Here is a 15,569-nt window from a genome sequence, read left to right as displayed (position 1 = left end):
TACCTGAGCATCCTTTCTGGAGTTCTAAGTGATTTAGGCCCAAAGTGCAAACCTCACCCACCTGTCTAAGGGAGTTAAGTGCCTATGGGTGACTCTATCTCCTATAGGCTTCTAAGTGATCAATCCAACTACTCTGTGATTTAGGGGCCTAAGTGTGAGCCCAATCCCCTCCTGGGTGTCTAAGTGATTTAGACACCTACTTGTAATAGTGACCTGGCTACCAAATGTCTAAGTAATATAGGTGCCTAAGCATGAGCCTCACTGACCTTCTAGGCATCACAGTGATTTAGGCACTTACATGCAAGCATAATCCACCCACTAGGTGTCCATGTGAATTAGGCACCCAAGTGTGATCCTAACCCCTCTGGATGTCTGTGTGATTTAGGTGCCTACATGTGGCACCACTCTGCTGAATAGGCACCTAAGTGCTCTAGTCACCTGCATGTGATGCTGCACTGCTGAATAGTGCCTCAGTAGCACTGAATAGTTCCTAATAGGCACTTAAGTGTGAGTTTAATCTAGCTATTAGCTGTCTAAGTGATTTAGGTGTCTACATCTGGGTCTGACCAGCTCACTAGCTGTTTAGTGATTTAGGTTGCCCAGCTGTGAGCCTAGCCCACCTCCTGGGCATCTATGTGATTTAGGCACCTGAATGCGAAACTAAAAGATTTAGGCATGTAAAGGCATGTCAAAAGCACTGACTAGGAGTCTAAGTCATTTGGTGATCTAAGTGAGATACCTACTAGGTGGTATAGGCTCAGACTTAGGGGCCCAAATCACTGAGACATCTAGTAGGTGGGTTAGACTCACATGAAGAAACTCAGGAACCTAATATGTAGTCTCACCTCATCTTTGAGTGCCCAAATCACTTAGTCACCTACTGGGTGAGATAGGCTCAAAGTGATTTGGACACCTGTATGACTCTACCCTGTCTACTAGATGTCTATGTGATTGGGGTACCTATGCATGAAACTAAACCACATACTAGGCATCTAAGTGATCAAGTGAAAAATCACCTACTAGGTGTCTAAGTGATTCAGGCACCTAAGTGTGAGACAGGATCACCAAAGGGACATCCAAGTGATTTGTGCACCTAAGTGTGAGCCTGGCCTGTCTACTAGGTGCCTAGGTGATTTGGGCACCCATGAATAAGCCTATGCCACTGGCAACCAAAGTGATTTAGGTTCTTCAGCATGGGCTAACCCAGCTGCTGGGCGCCTACTGAGCAAAAGGGGTTAATCTTCCACTTCCAGTAATGTGTCCTCCACCCCAGTGGGAGTGAAAAGGATGCTGGGAGTTTGGGGGACCACTTACCTACCCTAAGTAGGGAGCAAAGCGCTCCCCTCCCATCAAAGTGGGGCAGGAAAACGGGCTCATCTGTTTACCGTAATGACAGGAATAAAGGCGCGTTATTCTTTCTATACTATACAGCTGGGGCAGGAATAAAGCAGTGCCTGCATTTATCATAATGACAGGATTAAAGTGAATTCATTTCCCCACACAATACAGCTAGGACATGGATACAGAGGTGCACGAGCTTATCGTAATGACAGGAATAAAAGTGCACTAAATAAAGGTGGGGGCCGTTAATACAGAGATGTATGAGCTTTACCATAATTACAGGAATAAAAATGTTCCAGTTTTCCCAGTCATGGTGGCATGTGAATACAGAAAAGCATGAAATTACCATAAATGGAGGAATAAAGGTGCTTATCCTTCTCCCTAGATACAGGTAGGACATTAATACCGACATACATCAGCTTTATCATAACTAAAGGAATAAAAGCCCTTTATTCCTTCCATCAGATAAAGATGGGTTATTAATAGGTGAATTTACCATAAAGACAGGAATAAAAATGCTTTAATCTTCCCATTTGATAAAGGTGGGGCATGACTACAGAGATGCATGGGATTACCATAATATAGAAATAAAGGTGCTTATTCTTCCCACCAGATAAAGGTGAGGCACTAACACAGAGATGCATGAGTTTTACCTTAAGTACAGGAATAAAAACGCTTATCCTCCCCACTTGATAACACTGGGACATTTGAGATTACCATAACTACAGAAATAAAGCCAGCTAGCGACACTGGAACAGCTGGCAGCCCATCCTAACCAAGGGAATCTTCCGCCAGCCCTCACCTAACCCCAGAAACAGATCTAGGGAGATGGGGGAATTTCCTCCCAGCCCGCAATTTTGGGAAAAGGTTTAATGTTGAGTGCATCAGCAAAGCCCCCACCCAGCCTGACATCCCTCCAGCATGGGACGCAGCTCATTAACAGAGATAGCAATGAGCCGCAGGAGTCCAGTGAGTCCACGCACTGTGACTCAGTTTCCCTGCTCCCTCCCCCATTGGCCAGGTGATCACTCTCTTAAGAGAGACATGGAGAGGGATACAGAGCCTGGCTTGTATAAGCGGACTCTTACCCGCTTCAGGGACTTTACGAAAGTCCCTGCAGGCTCTGTTGGAGGGCAGGAAGCTGGGAGAAGGGAGGTGACTTCCCCCCACTCCCCCTGAAGCCACCCCTGTGGGGTGGGGGTCTTGCCTGGCCTACGAGCACAGACTTTGGGCCTGGATATAACCAGATCCATCAGATGGAGCTCTTTTATCCTAATTGCCGCTATCAGGCTGTCATCGTAGTCCCTGGAGCCATCACTGCCAGAGGAGATGGAGCGCTCGTGAGAGGTGGGGGCTGGCGGCCACCCGTCCCCGGTGCCAGGCGCAGGGAACAGGGGATTGGACGTGCTGGGATTTATGCCGGGCTGGGGGAGAAAGAGAAAAGGGGGAGAAAGGAGTGAATCCTGGTCCCTTTCAGGACTCCTGCACCCTCTCACTAGACTCCAGGGACCCCTTGTGTTAGACTCCAGCTTTAGCATAACTACAGGGCTGTACATCAGCTTTACTGTAACTGCAGGACTCCAGACACTCCCTTCTCAGACTCCAGACCATCCCCTTGTGAGACTCCTTAGACTTCAGGCCCTACCTTCATTAGGCTCCAGACTCCTTTGTTAGGACTCCAAGCTCCTCTCATCAGACTCCCATTCCCCCTTGTTAGACTTTAGGCCCCGCCTACTTAGGGTCCAGACCCGCCCCCCTCGTTAGACACCAGGACCCACTTGTGGGCGGGTGGGTGGATGGATGGATGCTCTAGTCGCTATGAATGGATAAATAAAGGTCCAAATGTTGTAGTTACTATAGAGATTTGCGTGGCTACTGAACATGAATGAGTGGATGGATCGGTAGCTACGCCTCACACACAACGACACCCCACAGGCACCCCGTCACCAGGACACTCACCACGCAGAAAAATCCCGAGCCCTCCAGGCCCTGATGACCTCAGCGATGGTCCCCGCAATTCTTCCTCCAGGCAGCTGCAGATCATTGGCGGCATCGCCGTCAAAGTCCCCGCAGGCCGCACACAGCTGGCTGGCCAGGCCCTTGGCGACGGTCACTGTCACATCCCCGCTGGAGCTGAGCTGGACATGCACCCCTGGGTTCTGGGTGATGGTGACTTTGTCCTCAGATTCGCTCACGGACACAGCGTCCGAGACCTGCGCTGGGAGTGGGGCCAGGCGCCCATTCACCTGGAACCCAGGGAGAGAGAGTGAGGCAGGGACTTAGGAGCCCAGATGCCTGGGGTCTCCCCAGCTCGAGGAGAGCAGCGCGGCCTCCCTCACTCACCCAGGCCTTGTTGCCCCTACTCAGGGTGATGACAGAGCCTCCAAAAAACCCATGGACGACCACCCTAGGTGCCCGGCTGGGTGCTTCGGGCTCCTGTGCAACCACCACCACTCGGAACCAGGAGGGGGTGCTGGCGTTGCACAGGGAGGCCATGATGTAGGCACCACTGGATGGCGCAGGGCCAATGGCACCGTCAAAGGAGGTGAACTGGGTGCCTGGTGCTAGTCGGCACTGCCCATCTTCACGGATGCAGGTGGGAGTCCCAGCCCGCTGGGTACAGATCTGCCCTGGGGGGCAGCCCCAGAGCTTACATCCCAGCCCCCCGGTGCTAAGGCAGGTGCAGGTCTCCGAGCAGTCAGCAGCCGCGACAGTCTCCCCAGCCTGCAGGGAAATGGCTCTGGTCAGGACTGGGACCCAAGGTGTTGGGGGCCCACTGGGATGCAGCACAGGATGGGCCACAGAGTGGGGAGTAGTGGCAATAAGGCCCCTGTCCAGCCTTCTCCCCTCTGAGGCAGGCAGTGTCCACCCCCCACATGGATCACAGCAGGATTTGGACCCCTTGGAGGGGCACACGTGAGCAAGGTTAGGGACGTGGATGGATAGATGGATGGAGAGTGGAGCTGTAGGGATGGATGGATGGATGGAGAGTTACTCTCTAGCTAGAGGTGAATGGATGCATAGCTAGGTAGATAAGGTAGCCAGATCGAAGGGGTGTGTGGGGATGGATGGACAGATGGAGAGATGGAGAGAGAGACAGAAATGGATAGAAGGGGCACTTGGGGATGGATGCGTTTTGTGGAGACGGATGGACAGACAGATTGATGGCTGGATAAGGAGAGATGGCTAGGGGGCGTGACGAAGGATGGATGGGTAGATTTCATAGATTTCATAGACATTAGGGCTGGAAGGGGCCTCGGGAGATCATCGAGTCCAGCCCCCTGCCCAAAGGGCAGGAAGTCAGCTGGGGTCATAGGATCTCAGCAAGATAAGCATCCAATTTACTCTTGAAGGTGTTCAATGTAGGAATGGATCAATGGATAGATGGAAGAATGGGTGGATGGATGGGTAGCGGGTGTGTGGGAGGATGCTGGGCAGATGGACAAATGCAGGTTTTTTGAGATGTATGGATGGATGGCCGGATGGATCACAGTGAAGCCAGGCTGGCTGGGCCCTCTGAGGGTCATGTCCCCCGCTCCAGCCAGGCTCAACCCCATCTAAACCAGCCCACCCCCAGGCCCTTCCACTCCCCCCACCCCTGGCCTCTCCCCCCACACACACACCCAGGGCCCCTAGCACCCACCACCACTCCTGGAACCCACTCTGCCCTGACCCAGCCAGGGAGACATAGGTTTGAATCCTCCAGGGACCCCCGGTGAAACCACCCCCCTACACGTGAGCACAGAGTTCAATCCCTACCTGACCCCACCCCAGCAAGACCAGCCCCTGTGGCAGCCCCAGGGCCCACCTCGAGGCGACGTCCACCGTAGAAGCAGCCGCAGGCCTCCCGGAGTACACAGGCCGCCCCGTCGGCCGCGTAGCCGGAGTCGCAGTAGCAGCCTTCTCGGCATGTGGTGCTGCAGCCGGCCAGAGTGGCCAGGCCAGGGCATGGGGCCTCGCAGGTCGTGGCGCAGAGCTCATAGTGGCTGTGAGGCGGGCAGGGGAGGACTGGGGGGGAAGGGGAAGAGGAGGGGATGAAGAGGCAGGGCCAAGCGTAGGGACACTGAGCACCAGGGGGGCCGACTATGCAGATAGGGCCTAGTGCAACCCCTGGAGTCAGCCCAGGTAAGGGTGTGTTCCACCTTCAGGCCCCATTGATCTAGATATCCATCCATCCACCCACCTGCCCACCCATCCATCACTCACTTCCATCCATCCCCACAGACACCCTCTGTGTCTATCTACCTATCCATCCATCCATCTCCATAACCCACCTCCATCCATCCCCTCATGCACCATATCCATCCATTTCCAGAAACCTCTTCCATTTGTTGATCTATCCAGGCATCCTCCCACACACCCTCTATCTAGCCATCCATCCACCCGCTCTTTTATCTATCCATTGATCTATCCTTCTATCTATTGATCTTCCCATCCATCCATTCCCACACATGCCCTCTCTCTGTCTATTGTCCATCTATCCGTCACCATAAAGACCCTCCATCCATGCACCTCCAAACACCCCATCTGTTTACCTGTCAATGCATCCATCCATCCTTCCACCCAAATGCCCCACCTCCATCTATCTTTGTCCACCCGTCCACCCATCCATCCCCATGAACACCCTTTGACCTACATAAGGCCCTAAATGGTACCTATGGGACACCCTTGTCCCTCCCTTCACATCAGACTGAACTTGGGGCTAAGGCCCCCAGCCCTGGATGCTGCTCTCAACCTGTGGCCCAGGTCTGGGGGGCCTTCACTCACGGCAGTGTTCGGACGTCCTCCAGCTCTGAAGAGTGACCCCAGCTACCTGACAGGCCACGGAGTAGCTGGCCAGAATGGAGCAGATCTGTTCCTGGTCCCGGAAGAGGCAATAGTCCAAGACACAGTCCTCGAAGTAGCCCTTGGGGTCGATGTGGCTGTGACATGCCTGAAAAGGACCTCCCTTGTCTAGGAGAATCCCACAGCCCTCCTTGTCTGTCCTCTGCTTCTCCTCCAGGTCGTGATCTGAGCATTCCTCATTCTCAAACTCATTACACTCCTCCACTTCCTTCTCCTTCCAGCTCACCCCGAAAGTCAAAGGGTCAGAGGTTGCCGTGCCACCTCGGGGGCTCAGGTCATCGCCCGGATCCCCATTGAAGTTCCCACAGAGGCCACACAGGGAGCGTGCATAGGCAGCAGGTGCCGTGACAGCCACCCAGCTACTCCAGTCAAAGGTGACAGTGAGGCCAGAGGGGGTCTGGATGACGCCGTTCAGGCCTTGGCGAGACACAGACATGCTCCCATCCTTGGAGACAAAGGGCAGGGTGCTGAGTGCACCATTCACCTGGCGGCCATAAGAACAGAAGAATGGGAGGGTTTGGATGGGGAAGATCTGGCTCCAGTGCAGGGGGTTGAACTAGATGTCAAGTGTCTGGAGATCCCAGACGTTGTATGCCTAGAGATCCCAGACGTTGAGTATCTAGAGACACCAACCAAAAAGCACCCAGACAAGAGGTACCTCAAGTCAGCAGATATTGAGTATCCAAAGATACCAGACAAAAAGTATCTAAAGCAGGGGTCAGCAAGCCCCGGCACGCATGCTGAGCGTGGCACGCAAGGCCATTTTGCTCAGCACACCACCACCAGCTCGGGCTCTAAGCAGCTGCTGCCAGCCGCGGAGCCAAGGTTGCTCCCATCAGGCGGCTGGGAGGCTGCAAGCAGACTGCGCTCTGTGTCCCGGCTGCAGCTGCAAACAGCTGCTCCGGGCTCCAGTATGTCGGGGCTCCGGCACCTTCCGAGGCACTTGGGCCAAAAAACGTTGCCTACCTCTGATCTAGAGATACCAGACATTGAGTATCTAGAAACACCAGATGTTGAATATTTAGAGATACCAGACATATTTAGAGATCTGAGCCAAGATGTATCTAAAGATACCAGACATTGAGTGCCAGGAGATACCAGATATCGAGTATCTAGAGATACCAGCCAAGAAATATCTAAATATACTAGACACTGAGTGCCAGAGATCCCGTACAAGAGACACCAGAAATTGACTTCCTGGAGATACCAGACAAGGAACATCTGGACATACTAGACCGGGTTGAATACTTGATGGGCTGCCATGAAGAAGCATGTTTTCTCTCTGTCTGCAGAGAGGAGGACGTGGAGCAACGGCTGCGGGTTGCAGCAAAGTCGGTTTAGATTGGATCTCTGGATAAACATCTTCCCTGTTGGAGCTGGGAGAGACGCCCGGGGAGCTGGGGAGTCAGTTCAAGGAGAGGCTGGATGGGCACTGGTGAGGGCTGATCTTGGTGTTGCAATGGGGATGTCCTGGGCTCCTCCAGGTGTCTCTCCCACTGACTCCCTGCTCTAACAGGGAAGACGATTTCCCTGAGATCCAACCTCAACCTCAACTTCAAGCCACGGGTCCACATCCTGTGAAGACAGCTTTTCCTTCTCCTTCGTGGAGGCCTTTCAGCCAGCTACAAAGCTCCTTCAGCCTCTCCTCCAGGACTTTAGCATCTCCTCAATGCCATCCAGGTGGGTGCAGAGACCATGAGCCACTAACCTTCATGGCCAAGAGGGTGGGGGGCAAGAGAGAGACCCCACACCGGGGTGTAGCTCACCATGACCTCCCGGGGGCTTTCCTTGGTCATGAGCACATCGAGGCCACCCAGCCGGACTTCCACAGCCCAGATAAAGTTGCCATCATAATAGGCATTGGGATCTCCCCGGATCAGGACACGGAAGTCAGCCAGGCCAGGACTGAGTCCCTCGCAGGCGCCAGCCAGCTGGTACCAGCAGCTGCCCTGGAAGGTGAATCGGTGCCCATCGAAGGTGATGTAGTGGCTGTTCCCGGTCACGGAGCAGGTCCCATCGCGGTGGGCACCTGGCAGTGGGTGGGGGAGACGGAGTCAAGGGGACTGGGGGAGGCTGGTGGAGACCCCCTTGCAGCTGCCTTTCTCCCCCCTGTCCCAAATTGCAGCCAGTCCCACCAGGTCTCGTGCCGTTCCCAGAGCTGGAGAGGACCCAGGCATCCAGGATCCCAGACAGTTCTCCAGCTCTCACCCCCTCACCATTGGTCCCAAACCCACCGCCAGCCACTCACCACACAGAGCTGCCAGGCAGGCTAGAAGGAGTAGCCTCAGACCGGGTGCCATGGCTGCAGAGCAGGAGGGGAAACTGAGTCAGGCCAGCGCCTCCCCACTCCCTACCCACAGCCCCCAACCCCACCAGTGTCCCTCACTCCCAACCCACAGCCCCTAGCCCTACCGGTGCCCCTCACTTCTGGCCCACAGCCCCCTGCCCCCACCCAGCCTTGCTGGTGCCCCTCACCTGTGACCCACGTTCCCTGCCCCCTAGCCCTGCCAGTGCCCCTCTCTCCCAACCCGCAGCCCCTCCCCTGCCAGCCGTGCCTCTCGCTCCTGACTCGCATCCCCCCACCAACCCCTGCCGGTGCCCCTCACTCCCAACCCAGTGGTGGGGGGCAGGCACGGCTGCCTTGGTGGGTCAGCTCGTACAGGAAAGCAGAGACAGAGACAGGAAGAGGCTCTTAAACGCAGGTCCTGGGTGACCCTGGTGACCTCGGCTTCCCAGGAATAGCAGGAGCTCCCTTGGGGAGCTTCCCAAGAAGGCGGGGCTGGACGGGAACCTGGAGGGGCGGGGAGCGGCTCCCAGGCCTCCATGGGCGGGTGGGAAAACTAAGGCAGGATTAAGGCTGTGGGAAAGGGCCCAAAGTCCCCCCCCAGCACTGCAGCAAGAGCTGGCAGGGAACCCAGGCATCCCGGCACTGAGTGGTCCCCCTTCCTTTGTGCCCTGGTGTGGGGGAGGGAAGGGCTAAGCTCACAGCCCTTATGGGGAAACTGAGGCAGGATGCAGGGGGGAGGTGCTGCCCCACTACAGCATCCCCAGGTGGAAAACCCAGGCATCCAGGCGGGGGAGTTTCACCCCTCAGGGCTTGGGCAGAGGCAGGGCCAAGTATCACCCCGTGCCTCAGTTTTCCCACCACTCAGTGCTGGTGGGGGGAGCCGCTGAGCAGGCTGGAGGTGGGAGCCCCCACCTCCTGAAATGACTGTTTCACTGCTCCTGCCTCAGTTTTCCCACTGAGAAACATTGGGGGGTGGGGGGAAGGGAACCAGCGCCGGCAGGACGCTTGGGTCCCACGCCAGCACCTGCTCCATACGCCTGGGTTTGGTGAACGGGCTGGGGGAAGGGGGTTGCAGACACCTGCGTTCTTTGCAAGGGACAGGTCCTGGATGCCTGGGTTCTTTGTGGGGGCAGTGGGTGGGGGTCCCGGACTCCTGGGTCTTCGCAGGTGGGTGTCCAGGACACCTGGGTTCTCTGTGGGGGTGGTGAGTAGGGGTCTCGAACACCCGGGTTCACTGGGAATGGATGGTGGATGACAGTCCCGAACGCCTGGGTTTTCCCTTGCCTTTGCCTCAGTTTCCCCATCTGTCCAGGCAGACTGAAGCCCCCCTCAGCCACAGAACTGCTCCCCCCCCCCAATGCTGGGAGGCCTTAAAGGGCTGGTGCGAGCTGGGAGTGGGGTGAGGTCCTGCCTTTGGACAGCCGCCCAGGCCTCAGGGAGCCGCCAGGCCTGGGCAGGGGGCCAAACTGCCCCCCCCCGCCTGCCTGGCCCAGCCCCGAGGGGGTGCCAGCTGGTCCCAGACCAGAGGGTTTCTGCTGATTCACTCACCCGGGGGTGGGGGGAGCTGTGGGGAGCCCCCAGCCCACCCCTGCCTCAGTTTCCCTCTCCAGGGGTGTCAGTGGGGAGGGGGGTAATGGGGGATCCAGCCCTGACCCCCAAGCCAGGAGAACACAGGCGTCGGGGGGGGGGGGGCGCGTGCAGTGGCCAACAGCGGCCGCCAGGGAGCACTAGGACCTTGATCTGCATAGCCACGCCCCTCTCCCCCAACGTAGATTTGCATGGCCACGCCCCCAACCTTTTGGAGGGGCTAGCCTAGACTGGCGCTTTCACCATAGGAGAGGTGGTGGGTTTGCATAGCCACGCCCCTCGCTTCCCATTGGAGGAAGACCGGGATTCCGGCGTCCGGGCTCCCTAGCGCCCCGCCCGGCACCGGGCCCGGCGGCACAGAGCGCTGCCTGGGGTGGGTGGGATGTGCCCAGGTCTGGGGAGCGGCGGCATAGAACAGCTCACAGGCCCGGCTTGTGTGACACTGAGATGCGCCCAGGTCTGGGGTGGGGCAGCCAGAGACTTGCTGCATGTAACACCTCACAAGGAGGGCTTGTAACCTGGTGAGATGCAACCAGCTCTGGGGTGGAGCAGCCAGGAGTGGCTGCATATAACACTGTATAGGGAACATGGAAATGCGCCCAGCTCGGTCGGGGGGTACCTGGAAAAGGCTGCATAGGACACAGACAGCCCTGGGGGGGACGCCCACGGCCCCCATTCAGGCCTGATCCAGAGGTCTGGAACTGAGACAGGGCCGAGATGCGCCCAGCTGGGGTGGGCCCGGGGCCCCGACCCGGACGTGTGAGCGGGAGGCACTCGCTGGGCTCTGGAAGGGTGCGGGGGGGCTGTCAGGCTTCTTGGGACTTGGACGGGCAGCTGGCTCTGGGGTGGAGCAGGCTGCAGGGAATACCTTCCTCCCCCGCCCCCAGCGCTGTTGCTGCCCCTCCCTCCCGACCCATTGGCTGCATTAGCCCCGCCCCCAGGGCTTCCGGAGAACACAGGCTCATTTCCCATCATGCTTTGCCCCACCATGTAAAGGCCCCCCTCCACCGGGGAGCGGGGGAGGGGTAGAGAACTGCCTGCAATGGCCAAGGGGGACGACAGGGGGCGCCCGAGATCTGCACAGCTCCCTCCCAGCGTCTGCACAATTTGCATAGCCACGCCCTCACTGGGGCCCGCGCGGGCTGGGCCTGACCACGCCCCCTCCTACCGTGGAGGATTATTTGCATAGCCCCGCCCCTTTGTGGGCAGGCCCCGCCCCTTCCGCGTAGGAGGGGATGTATTTGGCTAACCACGCCCCCCTCGCTTCCGATTGGAGGAAGACCTGAGTTACTGGCACCCATTCCTCCCCGCCTGTTGCTGTCCCGAGACCCAGGTGTCCAGGCCCCAACCCCCTGGGGGGTTACAAGGGGCCCGGCCCCGCTCTTTGCCCCTGACCTCTGACCCCATAGACCCCAGGTGTCTGGGCCACCTATCACTCCCCCCCCCGAGAATCCAGGCGTCTGGACCCCTGCCCCTCCCCCACAGAAACACCCGAGTGTGGGGGGCTCCCCAAGAGGCTCTTTATTTTCATCCACGTACAAAACTGGGGGGCGACCGGCGGCCCGGGGTGGGTGGGGGGCGGGGGTCCAGGTTTTTGCTGGGGGGGTGTCAGCGTCCTGGACGCCTGGGCTCCTTGCGGGGGGCGGCCGTCTCAGACCCGGGAGATGTCATAGTTCCTGCAAAAGACACGAAGGGTGAGCGGGGTGAGCGGGGTCCCCCAAAATGAGAGGGGGCAAGGAAGCCTGAAAATGAGGGGTGCAGGAGGGGGCCAGACTCACCTTTGCTTCTTCCTGCCTCCACAGGGGCATCGCAGTCGCTTCCCGGATTTCCCACCTGAGCAGGGGGCGGGGGGGCACGGGGAACCCAAACATCCAGGTCAAGGGGTCTGGTCTGCCCCCCGCAAGCCCTACTGCCCTCCCAGAGAACCCAGGCATCTGGGCTCTCAGCCCCCTCCCCTCTCGACCCCCCAGACTCCCCTCCCCTCCCCTCCCCTCCCAGACCCGGAGCTCGGGGCCCAGGTGTCGTGGGCCCCAAGCCCCCCGCTCTCAGCTCCTAGGCTCAACTCCCCTGCCAGAGACCCCAAGTGTCCAGGTTTCCAGCCCCCCACAAAGCTGCAGAGAACCCAGGTATCCGAGCCCTTAGACAGCCCCTGTTCTCACCCCCCAGTTCCCACCTACCCCAGAGGACCCCCCCAGGCCCACTCCCCCAACCCCAGAAAACCCTGGCATGGGGGAGGGGGCACTCACAGGTGAGGATGAGGATGCCAGTGACAAAGAGCACAGCGGCTGCGATCAGCCCCCACTGGCGCAGGGCACTGTAATCTGGGGAGGCAAGGGCAGTTAGTGGCTGGGGGCTGGGGCAAGACGGGGGTGGGGGGAGGTATCAAGGCTCGGGGCAGGGACCTACCATAGGTGAACACGTCCTCCTTCTGGCTCTGGTCTGCACCTGGGGGGAGGAGAACTACCCACAATGCCTTGTATGATGCAGCCAACTCTGAGGTGGAAACAGCTGCATAGAACAGGGCAGGAGGTGGGTGGATGCACCCAACTCGGGGGTGAAGTGGCTGCATATAACACTGTATAGGGAGCATGGAGATGTGCCCAGTTCTGTGGTGGAACAGCTGGGGAATGGCTGCATAAACACTGCCTTGTGAACACAGAGTGCGCCCAGCTCTGGGGTGCAGCACTGGGGAATGCCTGAATATAACACTGCCTGATGAGCATGCAGAGGCACCCTGATCTGGGCCGGGGCGGGGTCACTCACCGGACCCTGGCGGCCTCTTGTCCCGGCGTGGTGGTAGGGGGGCATCAGGCTTCTGGGGGCCTGGAAAAGAGGAGCAGGAAGGGATGGCGGGGGGAAGATGCAACTGGGTCTGGAGTGGAGCAGGGTAAGGGGTAACACCCCCTGCCCAACTTTGCGAGCTCCCCTCACTCCCAAACTGCAGCCCCTCCTTATACCCCTGGTGCCCCTCACTCCCAACTCGCAATTCCCCGCTCCCCCAGCCCTGCCAGTGCCCCTCACCCCCAACCCACAGCCGCCCCGCTTTGGGGGTCATATCCACTGGGGGAGGGGTCTCCTACGTCTGGTCGGGCCATAGGCCCCTGGGTCCTTGCTGCGGGGCCTTGGGGTGGTCTCATCAGCCCTGGATCCTGCTAATGAAGGGCCTGGGTTAGAAGTCAGAGCTGGGGGTGGGTGGGGTGCAGCCAACACTGGAGGGGAGCAGCTGGGGAGCGGCCACACATAACACCTGGGTGGGAGGGGCTGAGATGCAGCTAGCTCTAGGGGAGCAGCTGGGGGGTGGTTGCGCAGAACAAGGGCACTCACCGGTGCTATGGGTGGGGGTGGCCATGGGGAGGTCGGAGCCGGGGCCGGGGGTGGCTGTGGAGGGGTCGGAGCCAGGACCAGTGGTGGCCAAGGCCATGTCCAGCCAGGGGGTCGCGGTGACACTGTCTGGGAAGGCAGCGCAGAGGGATCAGTGCAGGACCCAGGCATCCAGAATGGACACACACACACACACCCCACCCCCAGGACACACATCCGGGTTCTTGTGATGTGCACGTCCCAGACACCTGGGTTGTGTGTGCATGTGCCTGTACGCTTCCCAGACACCTGGGTTGTGTGTGCGTGTGCCTGTACGTGTCCCAGACACCTGGGTTGTGCGCGTGCCCTCTGCTGCTCCAGGCCTCAGCCCCAGCTGCAGGCCCCAGGCGCAGCCCTAGGCAGAGAACCCAGGCGTCCAGGCTCCCAGCGACCCTGGCTCTCACCCCCCAGGCCTGACCCCATTCCCAGAGAACCCAGGCCTCCCGGAGGGGCTGGAGGAGGTGGGGGGTGTCTCTTACCTCCCTGGGCCAGAGCTGGAGCCAGGAGCAGGAGCAGGAAGAGCAGGGGCTGCAATGGGAAGGGCGGGGGCGGGGTCACTGGTGCCCCTCACTTCCGACCTGCAGCCCCCTGCTCCCCCCAAGCCTGCTAGTGCCCCCCGCCCTTACACCCCTGGTGCCCCTCACTCCCCTGCCGGGGCTGCTCACTCCCAGCCCACAGCCCCCTGCTCCAATCAGCCCTGCCGGTGCCCCTCACTCCCACCCTGCAGCCTCCCGCTTATTCCCCTGGTGCCCCTGACTCCTGACCCACAGCCCCCTGCGGGTGCCCCTCACTCCCGACCAGAGGCCCCCCCAGCCCTGCCGCTGCCTCTCGCTCCCCTCCCAGGCTCCGCTCCCAGGGACCCAGGAGTCCGGGGATGCCAGGCCCGGAACAGAGACAGACAGGCGGAGGGGTGGGCGGACAGGGGAATCAGGGCCTGGACAGGCAGATGCCAGAGGGATGCAGTGGGGTTGGGGGGATGGGGCCTGCTGGGCTGGGGCAGACGGACAGACCAGGCTGGGGATGGGCAGACTGACGGATGGACACCACATGTGTGTGTCGGGGGGGGGGGGGGTCTCAGACCCCAGCCCAGACCCCAGCCGGACACCTGGGTTCCATTAGCAGCCCCCGCCCCACAGGGGACCCAGGCCTCTGGCGCCGCGCGCCTGCACTTACTCTCATGGCGGCAGCGGGAAGGCTCATTTCCTCTTCGCGACTGGCAATGCAGGGGGGGCGTGATGGCGTGTGTATGCGTGTGCAAGAGCATGTGTGCGTCAGGCACTGGGGTTGCATGTGTGTGCATGCATGTGTCAGGGTATTTGCCTGTGTGCCACAGACTTGGGTTCTGTGCGTGTGTGCTAGATTACGTGCGTGTGTGAGAGCACATGTGCGTGTGTCAGACACCTGGGTTCTGTGTGTGTGTGTGTGTGAATGCATGTGTCACAGGCACCTGGGCTCCGGGCGTGTGTGAGACTGCGTGCACATGCATGTGTTTGACAGTGCGCATTTGTGTGCAAGTGTCACGGACACCTGTTGGGGAGTGTTTGCACATGTGTGTGTCTCATAGTGTTTTGGGGCACCAGGGTGCAGAGGCATGTGTGTGGAATGGTGTGGTTGCATGTGCAAGTGTGTGTGTGTGTGTGTGTGTGTGTGCAGGCACATGTCTGTAAGGGAGTCTGAGCGGGCGTGACTGCATGTGTGATGGGGGAGCGTGCACGTGTGATTACGTGTGTGCATGCCTGTGGGAGCACTGTGTGTGGGTATGTGTGCAATTGTGTGTGTGAGTGCACATGTGTATGTCAGAGTTTGTGTGCGCATGTGTTGCGGGGGGGGGGGCCGGCACCACTGTCACACCTCAGGGCAATGCCCCAGGGCATGCCGGGATACCCCTGCCCCTCCCCCTCCCCCCTCCAACCCTGGTTTAACCCCTGCAGGCCCAGCTGTCCCTACAGCAGGATGTGTGTGTGTGTGCACACGCTACTCCAGCCCCTCCCTTTCCCACTGGCCAACCCCCACCCCCCTTGGCTTTGCAGAGACCTCGCTGGGGCTGGGGGGGCTCTGTATCCAGCCCTCTCCTCCCCCCACAAGGCGCACCCCACCTAGGACCTGCCACCCCATCCCAACAGCTGGACCATCCAATGGGGGCAGGGGG

The 15,569-nt window shown here is 59.2% G+C and overlaps 2 protein-coding genes across 2 annotated transcripts; both read right to left on the bottom strand.

Moving 5' to 3' along the window:
• Positions 1–1,477: 1,477 nt before the first annotated feature.
• Positions 1,478–8,844, bottom strand: LOC149861629 (IgGFc-binding protein-like). The gene is made up of 8 exons (XM_090052450.1): positions 8,774–8,844; positions 8,435–8,488; positions 7,953–8,215; positions 6,109–6,670; positions 5,150–5,349; positions 3,685–4,065; positions 3,301–3,587; positions 1,478–2,765 (listed from the first exon to the last, which is right to left on the bottom strand). Exons 2-8 carry the CDS (start codon positions 8,484–8,486, stop codon positions 2,756–2,758), a joined length of 1,755 nt encoding a protein of 584 aa, XP_089908576.1. The 5' UTR covers positions 8,487–8,488; positions 8,774–8,844; the 3' UTR covers positions 1,478–2,755.
• Positions 8,845–11,566: 2,722 nt separating this feature from the next.
• Positions 11,567–14,599, bottom strand: LOC149861628 (uncharacterized). Its single transcript, XM_090053788.1, has 9 exons — positions 14,594–14,599; positions 13,900–13,948; positions 13,385–13,510; positions 13,141–13,212; positions 12,824–12,883; positions 12,467–12,568; positions 12,307–12,381; positions 11,839–11,893; positions 11,567–11,736 (listed from the first exon to the last, which is right to left on the bottom strand). The coding sequence occupies exons 1-9, from the start codon at positions 14,597–14,599 to the stop codon at positions 11,712–11,714; spliced, it is 570 nt and encodes a 189-aa protein (XP_089909914.1). The 3' UTR covers positions 11,567–11,711.
• Positions 14,600–15,569: the final 970 nt, after the last annotated feature.

Source organism: Crocodylus siamensis, chromosome 6 (genome assembly GCF_052110815.1).
Source record: "Crocodylus siamensis isolate JL-2025a chromosome 6, ASM5211081v1, whole genome shotgun sequence".
NCBI lineage: Eukaryota > Metazoa > Chordata > Crocodylia > Crocodylidae > Crocodylus > Crocodylus siamensis.
Note: the sequence above shows the minus strand (reverse complement) of the source record. Positions and strands in the feature narration are given on the sequence as shown.

Coding starts and splice junctions, on each gene's coding strand:
- LOC149861628 (XM_090053788.1), bottom strand. Junction 13,213..13,384: donor CACCCCCACCCATAGCACCG/GTGAGTGCCCTT, acceptor GCCCTTCATTAG/CAGGATCCAGGGCTGATGAG. Junction 11,737..11,838: donor GGAGGCAGGAAGAAGCAAAG/GTGAGTCTGGCC, acceptor TGTCTTTTGCAG/GAACTATGACATCTCCCGGG.
- LOC149861629 (XM_090052450.1), bottom strand. CDS start 8,486: ATGGCACCCGGTCTGAGGCTACTCCTTCTAGCCTGCCTGGCAGCTCTG. Junction 8,216..8,434: donor CTGCCTGGCAGCTCTGTGTG/GTGAGTGGCTGG, acceptor ACCCACTGCCAG/GTGCCCACCGCGATGGGACC. Junction 4,066..5,149: donor ACGGTGGACGTCGCCTCGAG/GTGGGCCCTGGG, acceptor ATTTCCCTGCAG/GCTGGGGAGACTGTCGCGGC.